Source organism: Vipera berus (genome assembly GCF_964194415.1).
Source record: "Vipera berus genome assembly, chromosome: 4".
Taxonomy (NCBI): domain Eukaryota; kingdom Metazoa; phylum Chordata; class Lepidosauria; order Squamata; family Viperidae; genus Vipera; species Vipera berus.
Genome location: NC_138206.1, coordinates 67,202,311 through 67,221,598, shown reverse-complemented (window position 1 = coordinate 67,221,598; position 19,288 = coordinate 67,202,311). Strand labels below are relative to the sequence as shown.

General features: G+C 37.9%; 1 protein-coding gene across 2 annotated transcripts; it reads left to right on the top strand.

Annotated features, from left to right (window-relative positions):
- The first annotated feature begins 6,605 nt into the window (after window positions 1–6,605).
- Window positions 6,606–14,869, top strand: PRDX4 (peroxiredoxin 4). Of its 2 annotated transcripts, none has more exons than XR_014026423.1 (7): window positions 6,606–6,973; window positions 9,148–9,265; window positions 9,892–10,008; window positions 10,383–10,505; window positions 10,852–10,982; window positions 12,292–12,421; window positions 14,753–14,869. XR_014026423.1 is itself a non-coding variant. In XM_081327547.1 (7 exons), exons 1-7 carry the CDS (start codon window positions 6,682–6,684, stop codon window positions 14,801–14,803), a joined length of 867 nt encoding a protein of 288 aa, XP_081183673.1. In that variant the 5' UTR covers window positions 6,608–6,681; the 3' UTR covers window positions 14,804–14,869. The 2 variants fall into 2 exon arrangements, 1 of the variants encoding a protein (XP_081183673.1); XM_081327547.1 differs by having other exon boundaries at window positions 6,608–6,973; window positions 12,387–12,421.
- The last annotated feature ends 4,419 nt before the right edge of the window (window positions 14,870–19,288 follow it).

The window sequence follows — 19,288 nt, the reverse complement described above, 5'->3', positions numbered from 1 at the left end:
CACATTCCTCCTCCATCAACACGCAACCCCCTGCACAGCCACAGGAAAGAGCCCAGCGGAGCTCAGGTGGGGCAGACGCCTCATAACTACATTAGACAGACTCCACCCAGACAGGGTATCAGCAGACACAGAACCCCCAACCCTCAAAACCATTTTCAACATAGGGGAGCTGATCTGGGCCAGAAATTACAGCACAGGCCATCCATGGGTGCCAGGTGAAGTGGTGGAACGGACAGGCCCCCTCTCCTACAGAGTAAGGGTGGAGGGGGGACTCCTGTGGAGGAGACACTTAGATCAACTAAGGAAGAGAGCCCCTGAGAGGACGGGTGGAGAATCAATGGAAACAGCAAGGGAGGAGGCAGAGCAAACACAAACACACACACAGCCACAGTCACAGTCACCCAGAAGAACAGCAGGAAGGGTTTTGGGGCATCCATCTGCCTGGCAGGGAGCTGACAAGGAAAGTAGGCAAGAGCCTGAGGGCAGCAGGTCACAAAGAGCCAACACAGAAACACATGCACACACACAAATCAGACCAACACAACCAGACCAAGGAACAGGAAGCAGAACCGAAACCACTACAGAGCCAAGCCTGAGAAGATCAAACAGGACACACAGAGCCCCCAGCTACCTCAGTGATTATGTTCGCTCTTAAACCTGGGGGGAGGAGGAATCTGGAGGGTTAAATGTAAAAATTGTAAATAAACTGTATATAGTTAAGAAGGAACGACAGAGGATCATCCTCACTATGGGGGAAGGGGTGCAGTGTATGCCTCCCAGCATACACAAAGGACAGCACAGCAGGAGGCTGATGGTGCAGATCAGCAGAGGGGCTGGACAGCTCCGGGCAATGACTGCTCACTCAGGATAAGCCTAATGACTTAAGCTGTTGACAGCCCCAGGCATGGTCAGCCTGGTGGGAAGCCAGGATCTACACCCATTGTCACATGCACTGGCAGGAAGCCCAGGTTTGAACTGATTGGATGCCATCCACCTGGGCAGGTACAAATAGACTCCAGGCTTCCCTGTTTCCCCAGTTCGTTCTGTTCAGAATAAACTCATCTTCACCCCAGCTCTGTGTCCGTCTCTATGTGAAGCACGCAACTTTACATGCATGCACGCTGACCCACTGCTCACTTGGCCTGGTTCCAAATAGGCCACAGTCTAATAGTGGGCCGTACCCCCACCTTGCACCAGATATTAAAATTTGATCTATTTGTTTTAGAAAACAAAGATATTACATTTTAAATGTTAGAAAACTCTAATCATATCATCCCATAAATACTTCCAGCAAAGAGCTATTCTAGATTTAGTCTGGAGAGTGGAAAGGTGAGGATTTTTCTACAGAATTTTTACAGAAATTAGTTAATGTTATTTACATTATTAATGAGCTGAATATTCCTTTTTTTTTTGAGACAAAAAGCAAATCTCTCTGTAACTTTATTCAGTTGACGGCCCTTTGGTGATTTCCTTTTCATTCTTACAACAGGAAACTCTTTTCACATTTTGCTTACCATGTGCTTCCCATGCATCGATGCAACATATTCCTACTCTGATGCACAGCCTATATACTTTGCCAAACTACCTACTGAATTTTAGAATATACTTTTCTTTGGGAGATTCTGTTTGATGAAAATCTCTATCATTTCAATTACTTTTACTCAGAATGTGGGGGAGAAAACTTTAATTTAGCCAAATTTTCCTGTCTGCTTCTAGGCTAATTTTATCTTCTTAATTAAGAAAAAGCAAATACTAATTACAGAAAAGAGTATCCATTACCAACCAGCTGAAATCTGTAGGGTTTTGTGGATTGAATAGGTCTTGTGATGGGAAGGTTACATCAGGTCAGGGTCTTTGGGAGGTGAACTGCTGGTGGGAGGGGGGGGCTTGCATGGGTTGCTTGAGGATCAGTACTGTCTCTGGTTGCCTGTGCAATTGATTTGGATTCTAAGGGGTTCGTCGGCTGGTTGTAGGTCAATGTGTCTGTTGATGGAATTGCTTATGGAGTGTCAGACTTCTATGAACTCACAAGAGTGACGGGTGGTAGCGTGGCCAATGGTTTTAGTGTTGCTCCAATCAAAATGCTGTTGTTTGGTGTCGGTGTGGGTAGAGATTAAGGATTTGGGGTCATAGCATTTGAATGCCAGGCGGCGTTTGTGGATCCTGGTATTTAATTGACATAATGTTTGTTCCACATAGAATTGGTTACAATCGTTACAGTTCATTTTGTAGATTACATCGTTTCTTTCATCCTTCTGTATCTTGTCTTTGGTTCTTGATAATTCCTGGCGGAATGTGGCTGTGGATTTGTGGGCTAGTGCTATTCCTAGGGGTTGGAGAATTCTGGCTATCATTTCCGACACCCCTTTTGCATATGGTAGGGTTAGTTTTTGCATGGTGGTCAGCTGTGTGGTGTGTTGTGGTTTGGGTGCTGTGTGTCAGAATATGAAGTTTTTTGGATAGCCATTACAGAGAAAGACATCAAGCAGTCATTTCTCTTCTGCTTTTCTTAGTGTTGTGGTGCTGAAGTTTGTCCTGGTCCCTCTGAAGAGGGTCTGGTCACAGCTTCTTTTGTGTGTGGTAGGGTGGGTGCTTGTGAAGCTGAGGATCTGGTCTATGTGCATAGGTTTGCAGTAGACATGGGTTTCCAGTTTTCCATTGTCCAGTCTCCTTATGTCACTGTCGAGGAATGGGAGTCTGTTGTCTGTTTCCTCTTCTCGTGTAAATTTGATCCCAGGGAATATATTATTAAGTAGGTCGTATGTTTCTTCAATTTGGGAGTGTTTGATGATGAGTCATCGCATGACTGCTTCTGCTATAAGGCCAGATATGGAAGATCCCATCAGGTTACCTTGTATTGTTTGTACATTTTTCCGTTGAACTTGTATGTGTTGAGGCACAGATACAGGAATTTCATGAAACAGAAACCATCATACGGGATCTCCCATATCAGGCCTTATAGCAGAAGCAGTCATGCAGTAACTTAAATCCATAGCTCTACCCACCATTCAACCAAAATTCTGGACACACTTCATCGATGAAACCTTTGTCATCATCAAATGCTGACCCATCACAAAAACCTCACTTGACACACCCAAACCTGAAGCCCTTGTAAACAGAAGAACGCTGCTACTGACATCCCCTAAACTCTGTTGAAGATGTTAGCCTGGTAACGAAACATTCAGAAACCAACCCTCAAGCTTGGAGAATGAACTTTCACCCTCTTCCCTTATTTCTCCATTTTTTAGTGAAACAGATAAAGTCCAGTTTTTTTCAAGTTCCTCAATATCTTGTCTGCTTTTGAGTTATTATTGAATTATTTATACTCCATAAATCAAAGCTGGCTATTGAAGGTAAAGGAAAAGAAAGTGCAACCACAGCATGGAAACAGAATCCATAGAACGTTAATTGAATCGGTGAAATTGGCCAGGCTTGAAGAAAATATGGATTATTTCACTAACAAGACAAGCAGGGACATACAGTATGTCCCTGTGATATTGAAAAGGATTTCCACATTTCTATTTGTGGAAAAGAGATAAAAAATAAAGAGAGATTTCCCCAGAAACATAGGTGGTAGGAGAAACGAAGGATTAAAATGAGCTTCAGACAAAAAAGCTTACGTTTGGAAGAAACACAAAAACACAAGATTGAAATATAACTGTAAATCTAATTTCATAAATGCTCATCAAGCTGCTTAAAATCTGACACCTATATAATTAAAACTGAATTTCTGTCATCTCAAATTAATGCCAAAACAATTCAGTAAAAATTATTACCTAGGCCCATCACAACTTTTAATGAAGAAAGTCATATAATTAATTCAAAAGTTTGAATTTAATATTTTAACATATAATCTCACTTTAATCTTGTGCGATTCAACTGGAACAGCAACAATGTAATTGGTACAGAATAAAACTGTAATAATAAATTTTATGAATCACTGTAGAATGATACAGATAATAACAATCATGTCTAATGTCCACAAGGCTTTCTGAGAAAGTTTTACAAATGTTCAGAAACTCATGAGAGTGGGCATCACCCTTGCTTTGAGGGCAAACAATTATAAAAAAGGGGAGCCCTTATAGAAAATACTTTCTCTTTCTTTTCCTCTCCTCTCCTCTCCTCTCTTCCTTTCTTCCCTTTCCTCCCTTCCTTTCTTCCTTAGAATCATAAGGCTGGAAAGGACCTTGGATATCATCTAATCCAGGGGTCCCCAAAACCCAGTCCGTGGACTGGCACTGGTCCATGACATGCCAGAAACCAGGCTGTACAAACAAGCCAAGCCCCATCTGACTGGCAGCGCACACTCCAGTCTGCAGAAAAATCTCTCTCCATGGAACTGGTCCCTGGTGCCCAAAATGTTGAGGGCCGCTGATCTAGTCCCATGGTTGAAGTCCAAGGTAGAAGTCTTTATAACATCCCAAAGAAATGTTTGTCCACTCTTTTCTTCAAAAACCTTCAGCAATGGAATGCCTACTACTTTGGGAGGTAAGCTGTTCTGCTGATTGACTTCTCGGTTTCAAGAAATTCCTCCTTAATTTGAGGCTGAATCTCTCTCTGACAAGCTTTCACCTATTGCTTCTTGTCCTGCAATCAGGTGCTATGGAGGTAAATACTTGAAGGCCTTCAAGTATTCAAGTCTCCCCTGAACCTTTTCTTCATTGGGCTAATCAAGCAGGCATATACATAGAATGAAGGCTATTGCTAAGCACATTGATTTGTGCTTAGATTGTAAGCCGCCCTGAGTCTTCGGAGAAGGGCGGGATATAAATGGGATTAAAATAAATAAATAAATAAATAAATAAATAAATAAATAAATAAATAAATAAATAAATACCAAATTCCCTTAACGATTCATCATACAATTTAGTCTCCAGACTAAATTATCATCTTTGTTGCTCTTCTCTGCATTCTTTTCATGTCATCAGTATCTTTTTTTTTGTATCATGATGACTAGAACTAGTGTTCCAAATGTGGCCTCACCAGTATAGTGTAGAGAAGTATTATCACTTCCTGTAAGCTTAATTTTATCCCTCTGTTGATGCAGCCTAGGACTGCACTGGCTTTGTTGGCAGCTGCAGCACACTGCTAGCTAATGATCATGAGCCTATATTAGCAATTCCCCACAGCTTTGTATCATCTGCAAATTTGATGAATGCCCCTCAATCTCCTTATCTAGGTCATTTATAAAGATGATGAAGAACACTGGGCCCAACAGAACTTTGAGGTACTGCATACTTCCCTCTATGTAAATGTGCTTCAACTGAGGACCACACTGAGTGCAGTTGGTCAGCCAACTGCAAATACATCTGGTAGCAATATAGATTATCCCATACTGTTCTGTCTTAAAAAGAAGTAGGCTGTGATCTACTTTATCAAATTCTTCACTCCCTTCCCCTCAATAGGCAATTCTCTACTCACTGAGAAAAGTAGGCAAACTGTCTGGGATAAGAAGTCATAAACAATCAAGCTGTGAGCCATGTAGAGTTTTATAGGTGATCACAGGAACCTAGTAATGCATCAAAGTCATACAATAGTTAGTACAGTTCCCACAGCAGAGGACATCCAAGAACAAGACTACCCAGTAAGAACTCAGGCTACTTCATTTTGCACTAGCCGAAGTTTCCAGTGGGTTTGTGGGGTTGTTTTTTGTTTTTGTCATTTTTGTGCTCTCAGCAACTTTTGATACTGTTGATCACAGTAACCTGGACTACCTGTGAAATTGGAAATTTGTGGCATTATATCACATTAGTTCTGCTCATCTTCCCTTAAAATAGCCATTATGTTAGACTTGACAAATGTCTTTCCCCACAGAATGGAATGGAATGGAATGGAATGGAATGGAATGGAATGGAATGGAATGGAATAGAATAGAATAGAATAGAATAGAATAGAATAGAATAGAATAGAATAGAATAGAATAGAATAGAATAGAATAGAATAGAATAGAATAGAATAGAATAGAATAGAATAGAATATTCTTTATTGGCCAAGTGTGATTGGACACACAAGAAATCTGTCTCCAGTGCATAAGCTCTCAGTGTACAAACAACAAAGTGATAGGTCATAGATCATAAATCATAGTTTAGAAAGTTTAAACGTCCAAAAACATCACAAATGTAGTAACTCTTCAACTATAGTGCTGACACTGGAAGGAAAGAGAAGGGCAACCAGTAGGAAAGCGTATGGATTCAGGTGCACCGTTGGAAGATCTACAGGACCAGCTTAGCGTTAGGTCACCACGGAGAAAATCTATGTGGTTCTAAGAGTCGACACTGACTTGATGACATATAATCAAAAGCGCTGATCTATCAGCATTTAGATCTATTCAAAGGCACGGGATTCGCACCATGTAGTTTTAAACAGAACAGGCTTAAAGCTCCTGAACAAGGACTTTAAGAGAACGGGCAAGGCCGATCAACAACCAACATCTCCCCGCCGTCTCCAAAAAAAAACAGCCACGGCCAGCTGCGCGTCCCTGCGAAGCGAAGGGAGGAAGCGCGGCCGTTGCCGTGCTTGCGCGTCTCCCAGAGTGGGACGGCCGTCGGCCCCGCCCCAGAAAGCAGCTCGGTTGGTTGGTTCTTCCTCCTCCGGGCCTGGCCTGCCTGCCTGCCTGCCTGTCCTTGTCCCTGTCGCGCTCTGCCAGCTGGGCCAGCGAGACGTGCGGCTGATCCGTGGGCTATGGCAGTCGGCAGGCTGGCGCGCGGGCCGCCGGGCGAAAGCCAGGAGGCGGCGAGAATGAGCGGGAGGCGCCGGCGGTTGAAACCCGTGGCAGAACCGTTAGCAGTCTGCTGCATGGTTTTGCTGACGTTGGCGGCTACGATGTCCGAGCAGGCGGGGGCCGCTGAGGCTGCTCAGAGCTTCGGCTTCGGCGACGAGAAGTGCCATTACTACGCTGGGGGCGAGGTGTATCCTGGCGAGGCATCGCGGGTGCCCGTCAAAGACCACTCACTCCACCTCAGCAAGGCCAAGAGTAGGTGCACCAAAAAAAAAGGCCGCCGTGCCATGCGGCCGGGAGAAGGGGACGGGGCGAGGCGGAGCTGCCCGAGCCAGCCTCTGCCTTGTCTTTTCAGTCCTGGAGTGACAGAAAGACCCGAAGGCCCCGTCTTCTCCCTGTCGCCTTAGCCGTACCTTTCCTAATTGCAAGCTGGGCTTCCTGTCGTTGCAGCCGTTTGGTCTGCAGAGACCCTGCTTGAAAGGCCATCTTTGTCGCACAGCGCCTGTCCCTTAAGAGCATTTGGTCTTCCTCAGCCAGGCTCCAAGAATGGGTTGCAGTTAGGGTGGGAGGCCGTGGGAAGTCCGACACATCTGGAGTACTATTACCATGGAGAAAGCTGTGTTGTATTGCATTGGTAACACAAAGGCCCATGGTAGAGCTTAAGAGATGTGTATTGTGATGCCAGGGAAAGAGATGTGTATTGTGATGCCAGGGAAAGAGTTGTCACACCAAGTCTCTTTTCTTGCTCACCGTATAATATGACATATAATATAACAACAGCATGGAGATAATGAAAAGGCTTTCTTCAAAAACTCAAAAAAGGATTTAAATGTGAACTTTTCCCAGGCTGCTATGAGCAGAGAAGAAATGGGTTAAATTGAACAGCAATCACTAATACTGTTTGTTGTTCCAAATATCTGCTAAATACAGCTTCAGACAAAGGACACGTCAGGAAAAACTTCTGGTGTAATGAGTCATAGAAAGAAGCAGGAGAATCAGGGCCATTCTTTTAGAAACACTACTTTGGGGCCTGAAATGGTAGAAAAATATTACTACACTTAATACGTTGCTAAAAATTTATAGTTTCTTGGGACATTCTAAAGATGAATTATACTAGCAGTTCATAATAAATTAAATGGCATGACAGGCAAAACTATTCTTTCGTTCTCACATACGCCTACTGGATTTTCTTTGTAAGTTTTATTAGAATTATTTGCAAAGCTGCTTTTCCCCCCTTATATTTTGGGTGCGTGTATTATTAGATTATAAGCAAAGGTTTTAGACTGCTGTTTTTAATAGACTAAAATTTATTATTAATCCATTACAAATAATCCAAAATTATTTCTTGGGAAATAATTTTAAAATATCAGACGTTTTAAAATATCCATACCGCACATATGTTCTAGTACAAGGATGTTCCAATAACAGTTTCAGTTGTCTTTCTAACTTACAATATTATGTACAGTATTATATATTGAGAGATATACTGAGAGTATACAGATCAGTATAAAAAGTAGATATGTATAAAATTGCTCAGTTAAGAATTTAATCTTTCTTTTCTAACCTGAATTTTGGTTATGATCTCAGTCTGAATTTAGTTTAGTTTCAGTGGCATTAGGTACTTGCTTCTGTGTAATTTTACATACTCTGTGTGTGTATAGTAAATGTATCTAATCTATACATATGTGTATGTATAATCTATTTTATATAGAGAGAGATAACTACAGTACACTGAATCATGAAGAATAATATTTTGCAGAAATTTATGTCAGCATATTTTATCACTACGAATATAAACATTTACCTTTTTGTAGCATACAATGTACTGTCAACATAATCCATTTCTACTCATTGCCTTAACAGAAAGGCAACACCCACAGCCTTAATACACAAATATCTTTTATTTTATTTTAGACTTTAAATATTGCCAGCTATTAAAGACACTCAGTGCTTTATAATAAATGTCTGTAATAGTTTTAATAAGCAACTACATTTACATATTTTACTATGCTATTTAAAAAAATAAACTGATTTAAAAATAATTTAACTTTTATTTTATACATTTCAAATAATGCCTCACAGAACAAAGTTTAGCCATAATTCCCAACAATAAAAGCACTAATTCAATCCTTAAATATTTGGGGTGGTATTTCTACATATATCAGTTTTAAAAATTCATGGATTTTAGTAGTTTAACAATTCCTAAGTATATGTTGCTGCAATAAAAAATAAATGCAAAAGTTAATGTTTAATAATTTGACTACTAAATACTCAGTTTTTGAAACAAAATTACATTTTTCTTCATTTACTAGAATGAAAATATTACCCATTCATTTTGAGTGATACCACTATTTATTACTATTTATTTGAAATAAAATCAAAATGTTCATTTAAATGTTTACATCTTTTGTTTGTTGCTGTTGTTTTAGTTTCTAAACCAGCACCTGACTGGGAGGGAACAGCTGTCATCAATGGAGAGTTTAAAGAACTGAAATTAGCAGATTTTGAAGGAAAATACCTTATTTTCTTCTTTTATCCTCTTGATTTGTAAGCAAATGTGTTAGTACATATGTGTTTTTGCAAAATCATGTTTGCTGAGCAGAAATATTTCATAGATATTTCCATGCGTAGACAAAAAAATAGATGAAAGGAATTTAGAGGTTTTTTCCCCCCATGTTGAAAACATTAAAATGGGAGAAAGGATATACAGTACAGAAAACAGCCAGCTTTGAAGACTTTATTTTATTATTGCTGGTTGTCTTAAGCACAGTTAATAATAAATGGAAGATATAAATATGTGATACAGATTTTAGAATATACACAAACATTTTTACTTATTGCAACTGTAAAACTGCATTTTACTAAGTTATATTGAAAAAAGTTCAAAATGTGAAATTGATTTATTTGTGCTACTAAATAAGTGCTTGTTAATATCTTAATGTCATAAAATACATAGTTACATTGGCACTGTAAGTATATGCCCATGCATAGTACTTGTCTGAAATGTTCAGAATAGAATATTAGGTAGCCAATATAATAAGATTACAGTTCAAGAAATTTTCTTAAACACTATGGAAAATATATCCTTGCATTAGCAATATAGCATTTAAAATAATACAGCATTTAAACTATTATTTCAGTTTTTAAAATATCTAATTTTCATCTCTCTTTAGCACATTTGTGTGTCCAACGGAAATAATAGCATTTAGTGACAGAATTGAAGAATTTAGAGCAATTGATGCTGAAGTGGTAGCTTGTTCAGTAGATTCACAGTTCACTCATTTAGCATGGTATGTGCTTTTCCTATCTTTTTACTTATACAAATTATTATTTTACAATCCTGTAAAATTCAAACAAATGTGATGCCTGAAAATTTTATTATAATCCTTATACCATAAATTTTAAATTTATCTGAATTAATTGCATGTATGAGTCACTAAAGTAACATTATTGAGCTATCTCAATATGCTTGAGAACCACAGGGCTGCCTTACTCTTCCATTAAGAATTTTTTCATTTAATTTTATGCACTGGAACGTAATCCTACTTTTTGTGATTAAATATGCTTTGGGAGCATGTTTATGATACTAATTATCTGTACAAGATTAGTGTAAAGTATAAAATAATGCTTTAATTGAATATTTGGCTACTTTTTATTGTAATAGGATAAATACACCTCGAAAACAAGGAGGGCTTGGACCAGTGAAGATACCTCTTCTTTCTGATTTGACACACCAGATTTCAAAAGACTATGGAGTTTATCTAGAGGACCAAGGACATGCTCTTAGGTATAATATTAACTGTTCTGGGTTTTTTAATACATATATTGCAGCAGTGATAAGAGAAATATGGAATGCTTCAACTTTTTTAATCAAATATTTGTTATATCTTATGTCTAATACAGTGGTGCAACCCTTAAATATTAGGTTAATAATTAAAATTATTTCAAGTATCCAAAATCTTTGTATTCAAATAATGATGAAATTAAAAACAGTACAAAGCATTTAGAGAATTTTCAATTATTTTTAACTATTTTGTTCTAGTATACAGTATAAAAAGGGTGTAGCAGATACATCTTTCACTATTTTCAAAAATGAAAAATTATCTTGTTCATTTTTAAAAATCTTTTCACAGAGGTCTGTTTATTATTGATGACAAGAAAACTCTTCGACAAATAACAATGAATGATCTTCCTGTTGGCAGATCGGTAGATGAAAGCCTTCGTCTAGTACAAGCATTCCAATATACTGACAAACATGGAGAAGGTACTTCTATATTCAGTTTGGTGCAGTTGTTTTGGCCTAGAAACCAGGGACTGTGAATTCTATCCTGTCTTTAACAATGAAAACTGGCTGGATGATTTTGGGCCGGTCAGTCTCTCTCAGTCCAACTTACCTCAACAGGATTGTTATGGGAGAAATAGAAGGAAGAAAGAATATTATGTATGTTCGCTGCCTTGAGTTACTTATAAAGTAATAACAGTGGGATAAAAGTCTAATAAATAAATGTTTTGGTAGCAATAGTAATTAAATACAAAGTTATAACACTTGGACTATGGTTCATTATTCCCTCAAAACTCCAAGCTGGAATAATCCTGAAATTGTAGTATCTTTCTCCTGTATATTAGTCGATCACTATACAAAAAAGGAAAGCAGTGGATGTTCCCTTTCTTAATATCGTTATTCAGATTTTTAAAAATCCTATTCAGATTCATACTGTAAATCTGTAATAACCAGAACTATACCATTAACATAACAGCATTCCGTGCACCTTTGGTGTCTAGTCATGCCGGCCACATGACCACGGAGATGTCCTCGGACAAACGCTGGCTCTTCGGCTTTGAAACGGAGATGAGCACCGGCCCCTACAGTCGGAAACGACTAGCACGCATGTGCGGGGGAACCTTTATCTTTTTATACCATTAAACTCTGCTATAATAACTGGATAGATACTGCCACAGATGGTATTGGATCTATATCAAACGTGTAATGTGCTACCCTTTTCACATCTTCATCAAAATTATTCACATTTGATTAGCAGAATGACTTTATCTACTATTTAATCTTTCTGATCTATGTCACCAGAGAATTTGGGATACTTTGTACTGATTGAGAAAATTAATATGTTGTAAAGTGCTATAGATATCCTACTTTTGTTGTCTAAAGTGTACTTTCTGCTTATAAAACATATTACTAATATTCAAACAACATGTTTATCTGTTGAAGTTAAAAATATGTACTAGAAACAAGTAATTGATTTAAGAATTACAGCATAATATGCAGAAGCTAAACTTGAATTTGGTTAAACATTCATCTAGTAAAAAAACAAGATTTGTATACATATGCAGAACAAAAATTAGACTTTCATGTTTATTTATATCACTCTTGATGTTAAACAGGTTTATGAAGAAATAAATGAAACTGTTACTTAGTACTGCCTACATCCTCGCATATATGTTCCAGATACAAAGGGTTAGCTGAAAAACTCAGCCTAGTCTAGGCCTGAGTACTTAGAATTGGGACTTTACAATCAAATTTTTATTTGCAGAAAACCTTTTTTTAATCTTTATAATAGGTATTTGGCCTTAGTAGTCTACAGAAGAAGAAGAAGAAAAAAGTTTGTTTAAATTTTAACCAACATGTTAACGTTGGTCTTCATTATTTTCTCAGTTTGTCCTGCTGGGTGGAAACCAGGCAGTGAAACAGTAAGTTGAATTCTTTAAGCACTATCATTTGAAAAATACCTATTAACACACACAGTCTTAATAGAAAATGTCACATGAGAAAATGTCACCCATATGCCAAAAGCAGTGTGCCAGCAATTTTAGTGCCATTTAACTATCTAGTTTTCTACCCTGCATGAAAATGAAAGTTTGCTGCTATTGCACAGTGACATTTTATGTACCGTACTTTAAGTACATCTCATTACCCTGCCATCTTGCTTGGCATAGTGGCATTTAGGGCCTATGTCAGACCTGAACTACTAATTATTTACATCTATTCAAATGCTGAACTTTCAGGTATGCCTGAAGCAAATAGAAGTAATTCCTTCACCAAATGCAAAGGTTACAATATCAAGAAATTATTGCAGTTTTCAGTTCAGTCAGTCAAGATAGAAATTCATAGGGAGCAAACTGTATTTATTCCCTGTATTTCTAATGCTTTATTTTTCATTGTTTGAATTCTTTGGAAAAATCTATTTCAAAAGGAAGTATACCTCTTATATAAATATTTTCTTGAGAGTTGATATTGTAGATTGAATTAATATTCAAACTTTTCTCTAAAATTCTATAGCACTTCAACAGAAAATGATTTTTGAGTTAGATATAGATTGTGAAAACATTTGGGCCAGTGTGTTTCAGCCATTTTTTTTGTCAGTATCAGCCTATCTTCCTCAAATCTAAATCTAAATCTAATCTTTTACAAAACTCTAAATCTAAATCTAATCTTTTACAAAAAAAATAGCTGTGGCTATTTTTAAAGATAATGTTGTAAGCAGTGCTTTTTTTCTTTAAAAAAAGGTGCCAGAACTCTCACCTTGTTAATCTTTTATTTATATAATTTTATTTATGTTTATTTCTTAATTGGCTTATACTTGTTGGTTGTGCTGTGCCGTTTGCAACTCTGCTACTTACTAAGAGAAAGTTGGTGAAATTGCTTCCTGGGGGCACAAAAAGAGGAAAGATTGCCGAGAAGTGCGCTTACCTGTATACTGGCATTGTGAAGATTCTGGCTTTCCCTCTCAGCCTTCCTATCCTAGGAAGATCCAGCAGAGATTGACCAAAAAGTTCATCTTGGGTCTGAATTCCCATGCAGTGAAAAGGAGAGGGCTTGCAACTTCTGGTTGTAGTTATCCACATTTCTGCACACTGAGATAATCGGCCACAATTTTTTCTCCCCTAAATTTTCAGTTAATGTATCTGTTCCATATAAATATAAAAGCATGATAGGCTCTATATTTGTATAAGTGGCCGATTATCTCAGTGTGCAGAAACGTGGATAACTACAACCAGAAGTTGCAAGCCCTCTCCTTTTCACTGCACTGTTGCTATAGCAACAGCCTCCTCGTTGGAATTCATGGCAGCCGCTGCCATCATGGACCCCGAGAGGGTGTCAAGGCCACACCCTGACAGCGCAGCCATTTGACATAGCTGTGGGCTGGATGCTAAGGTCGAAATTGACATTTAGCCATGCGAGGTTAGGGATTCCTCTTTTTTCCCCCAGCACTCGGGAATCAGCAGTCACGCATTTATACAAAGGTGAGGGAACAAAACACAGTGGAAGTGTGCATCGCGTTGAGGGCCAGGTGCTCCAGGGTGGCCACGTAGGTGTGCAGGACAAGGCGGCAGCGGGGGCGCAGGTCCAGCACCGGGTAGGCCACCAGCCTGGCTGACATGGGTAAGCACAAGGAAGGAGTCCACATGGACTCCGCAGAACCCACCTCCCACTCCTTGTCCTCACCTAGTTGAGATGGTGTAGTTGGACAGCAGGGAGGGGTGCAAAGTTCCTGCCAACTTGCCTTTGCTGCAGACAACTTGCCTGTGCAATGTTTGCCAGCCCGGTCTTTTAGTGCGCTCAGCAGCATTTCCTATTGGCTTTCAAAAGCCAATAGAGGTAGTAGTACAGCTTGTGCAAAAGATTTTTTTTTTCAAAAAAAGGTGCCGGAATGCTGTTCTGTGAGAAAAAAAGCCCTGGTTGTAAGTAATACTTGCAGATACTTATAGTTAGGCTGGAAGGGACTAAATAAAGCAAAGAGCCAAAATTTCTAATTAGGGGACTTCCATTTTTTATAGTAAAGTAGAATTTATGTAAGATCAACAGAATGTAGTGTATTAGTATGTGAATATCTGTATCTGTTTTTAAATCAATCTGAAGATTCTTTGAAAATGTGATAAGGAGAAAGCTGCAAATAATGTTTTCGAAATATGTAATGCAAGACAATAATTTTAGGCTAAAGATTAATAGAGTTTTCAAAACCAATCATTCATGCATATAAAGACTGTCTTTTCATAGCAATACTTTTTTTTCTTTTGCAGATAATTCCAGATCCTGCAGGAAAATTGAAGTATTTTCGTAAAATGAACTGACTGCTTTCTTGTAAACAGATAGCTTACAACTAAAAATTATAAATAAAATTCCATTAATTTTGTTAATTCCCTTTGGATTTGTTGTTCTTTTTATAATTTATTAAAATTATACTTAAAACAGATAAACTAAAACAAAGTTAAAAGAATAAAAAGAAAAATATATATAGAAAAGAAAGCAAGAAAGAAATATAGTAAAAAAATAAATGTATAAAGTCATATATTCTCTTTTCATCACATCAATAATTTTAGTAATACCTTCTTTTAAAGTACGACAAACTCTCTTTTTCCCATATCCCATCTTTTATCTATAAACAAATCTTTAAAGATTGTTCAATCCTAATTGGAAAAAGTTCATTAACTGTTACCGCAGATAATGTATCTATTTTAACCATCAAATAACTACCGTGTTTCCTTGAAAGTTAAGACCCGGTCTTACTTTCTTTTGGGCTCTGAAGTAAGCACTACATTTTACTTTCGAGGAGGGCTTACTTTTTGCCAGTACCAGTAGGCCGCAAGCATGCAGGGGTGGGGCGGGGCCCCTGCATGGGGTGGAGAAGCAAAGCAGCAGCAAGAGCGTGGTGGCAGACCAGATAGGGTACATGGTGGGCGGCGGCCAAACCTGGCATGGAGCAAGCTGGCCAAGATCTGGAGTGCCAGCCTGCCAGGGCCCTTCACCAATGGCCACCGGTGGAAGCAGCTGCCCACACCTCCGCCTTTGGACTGCTTGAGCACCAGCCTACATGCCTACTCGGTGCTGCCGGACTAAGGGTTGAACCTTTAGGGGAAACACGGTATATATTATTTCTTTTTACTTCTAACCATCTTAATCCTTAATCCCTCCAAATGATGTCCTAGAACTAGATTTCATTTTTCTTTGTCCTGTCTAACAAAATTCTTCAAACCTTAAAGAAGTATCTTTTATAAATCCAATAGTGGAAAATTATCCAGGTCACTCTATATTTGTATTTTCTCTTTAATTATTAAGACATCAGGCAGTTTTATTTCTATGTTCATTGTGGCAACTTTTTCCATTTGATTCTTGTAGCCTGTTATTTTTAAAGCCAGACCATAATCAGTTTCAGTCTTGTTTGATAAAACCTGTTCCTCTTCCATAATATCTTTTATATATAGTCTATCTATAGAGATGAACATTCTTAAAATTAAATTCTGGATCCATTGCTAAAAATGTCCTTTAAAGTGTTCAGTATTAAAATATTTTGTTTCATTCTATATTAATAAGTTAAATTTAAGTCTTCTTCTCCTTTAATTGTAACCTTTAGTTTCTTCTGCTTCCTTCTAGTAGCCAACCTTCAAAGTCTTATCCTATTTTTTTTAAAGAGAGTTCAAAAGCACTTTCCCATGGGAAGGATTCTTACAATTAATTCCAAAGTCTTATTTCAGATCCATCTGGGTTCTTAGTTTCCAACTTTCCAAAATCAAAGTTTTAATCATCCTTTTGCTATTTTTTAAATCCTTAAACTTGTATTTAAAACTTCCTTCACTAAAAACTGAAGAAAACTCAACCTGTGCTGTAAAACATGTTGATCCAAAGGCTCTTAATAGTTGAAAACTATTAAGCAATTTCTGAAAATAATCAAAAAAGGAAGTAGATGAATGTCCTTTTAAAAGTACTTGATCAAAGTTTGAGCAAAAAGATGGACCAGGAAGGATGTGGTGAATTGAGGACAACTCGACTAAAAGGAAAACTGATGACTGTGATGGAATGAAGAGCTGGCAAGTAGACTGTTTTGGTTTTGTTTTTGTTTTTGTTTGGTTTTTTTTTTGTAATTCCTCTCCTGATAAGGAGAGGGCTTGAGATCACCTGCAAGGGCTCTGTACAGTTGCTCCTTGCAAGGAGAATGCAAGAAAGCAGTCTCCAGAGGATTTAGAGCTCTGGATGATGATGGAATAGCCATCGTTTTTGTTGTTGTTCTGCTATAAAATGCATGTGTGCATTTTGAACTGGAAGGATGATACTGAATAGTGAAGCACTATGAAGTGGTATATTAAGTTATTTCTAATTAAAGCCATGTGCAAGGCCAAGGACCGACATCTTAATTACCCAAGGTTGAATCCAAGAGATTATCCAACTGAAATAAATTCCAAAGTAAACCCTTGCAGCCCTAATCAGGAATTCAGTACATATGTGTGTTAGGTAATCCCCTTCAGCCTCTCAATTTATGCAGACTCTGAATAATTCTCTTTGACAATATACTGTAGTGATATTAGCTGCTATAAAGACTCATGTGGAGTGCAAGTATCAGCAGCAATAAAGTCTGCACAAGCATAGCGTTCCTGACTAATGAAAAAGGCAATGCAATTTTATTGTTGTAGACATCTGTAATCGACAAGTCAGATGCCTATAGCACCCAGTATAATCCAGGCTTGCCACTCAATTTAACTTAAGGAGTAAATATCCTAAATTTAGTAGAATGATGATACATTTTATAAAGCTTCCACTGGATTATAGAATATGTAATTCAAATTCTCACTATTTTATAACTAGTGCTTATTGTTCTGAAAACTTTTATTTGAATATGTAAGATAATTTGAATACTTTTAAGGATCTTTAAGGGACGCGGTGTGGCTCAGTGGGTTAGGACGCTGAGCTTGTCAATCAGAAGGTCAGCAGTTTGCTGGGTCGAATCCCGAGTGCCGCGTAACAGAGTGAGCACCTGTTACTCGTCCCAGCTTCTGCCAACCTAGCAGTTCGAAAGCACGTAAAAATGCAAGTAGAAAAATAGGGACCACTCCAGTGGGAAGGTAACAGCGTTCCGTGCGCCTTTGGCGTCTAATCATGCTGGCCACATGACCACGGAGACGTCCTTGGACAAGCGCTGGCTCTTCGGCTTTGAAACGGAGATGAGCACCGGCCCCTAGAGTCGGAAACTACTAGCACGCATGTGCAGGGGAACCTTTACCTTTACCTTTTTAAGGATCTTACTGTTTTGAGAATTTTGAAAATGTTTAAGGTGTTAGTGAGCAGAAAATAAGTGTTCAGTTGGAAACCACATACATCTCATATAGATTATTTAGGTGACCCTTGGTAGTTTGAGCTATTGAGTTATTTCCAAATGATTTTCTGGGCAATGCCAAATTTCAATTTCAATTAATCATTTCATAAGGATTATGATTATGCTCTGACTTTCCAGCAGGGGGAGTTGCTCTCTTGGTTTAGAGAATGCAATAGTTAAATATCCCAAACAATAAAGTTTCACTATTAGCCTAATAATGCTAATTATCAATAACTAGCATTAATAAATGAAACTAATTCAAACAATTACAGAATAAAAATGGAGATGGATGTCAAATAGTTTTCTCAGCAAAGGTGTATCTGATTGTTATATATTTATTAGCTTATTATGAAGATACAGAATATTCAGTAGCAGTGTTCTAATGTGCAAGGTCACTCTTATTTTCCCAACCGTGGTTTCTGAAAGCAAGCTTTAACTAGGAAGTCCTGATGAAATAACTTGTAATAAAAGCAAAAATCTTAACAAATATCATGTGTGGGATATTGCAAGGAAATGCTTCTGAAGAAACCAAGTACCGGTATATTAAGAGAACCTGAAGAAGCAATAATTTGTCGTGAATAATAAACCACCATATAAATTACACAGATGCACCTGTCTGCAGTAGAATTGTTGCCCTTTTACTTATGATCAGTTCTGTCTGTGACACTTTCACTTAAGCTAAGCTAAAAATGAGGACCCAGATTGTTGGGGGCAATAAGCTGACTTTGTAATAATGCCGCTTGGGGGGGCCGAAAGCCCTAATAAGCAGGCATATACATAGAATGAAGGCTATTGCTAAGCACATTGGTTTGTGCTTAAATTGTAAGCCGCCCTGAGTCTTCGGAGAAGGGCGGGATATAAATGGGATTAAAAAAAATAATAATAAAAATAAAAAGCTACCCCAACTAGTTTTGTAGAAATTTTGGAAAATAATGCTGTGGATCCCTATACTTGATATGCCACATGCTTATCAACATCTTCACAGTGGTTTTTAGAAGAGAATTGACACTTGAAAACTTGTATAGTTGTGGCCAATATTATTTTGAACTTAGCATACTTTTTATGATTGTGCAATCAAGAAGCATTTTTCATGACCTCAAAATCCAACTAAAAGAAAAATAAGACAGAATATGGTTTCTAAATTATATTAATTCCTAGCTATCTAATTTTTTAAATGCTAAAACTAACATTTGGACCTTTTTATAACAGATATAGTTTTGAGTCTATCATTGATCTATGTATTATTATGATCTCATTTAGTCAAGAAATAGATAATTGCATTTTGCATTAATTGGAGCTTTCAACTCATGAAGACACAGCATTGCACTGAACTTGAGGTTATGGACTAGATTGATCAAGTATACTTGACTCAGACAAAAGATATTACAGTCTTGTCATAAAATCCACTAATTAACATGTTTTGGTTTTAGATACAAATCAGAATCCTTTCTAAAATTATTCAAGGAAACAT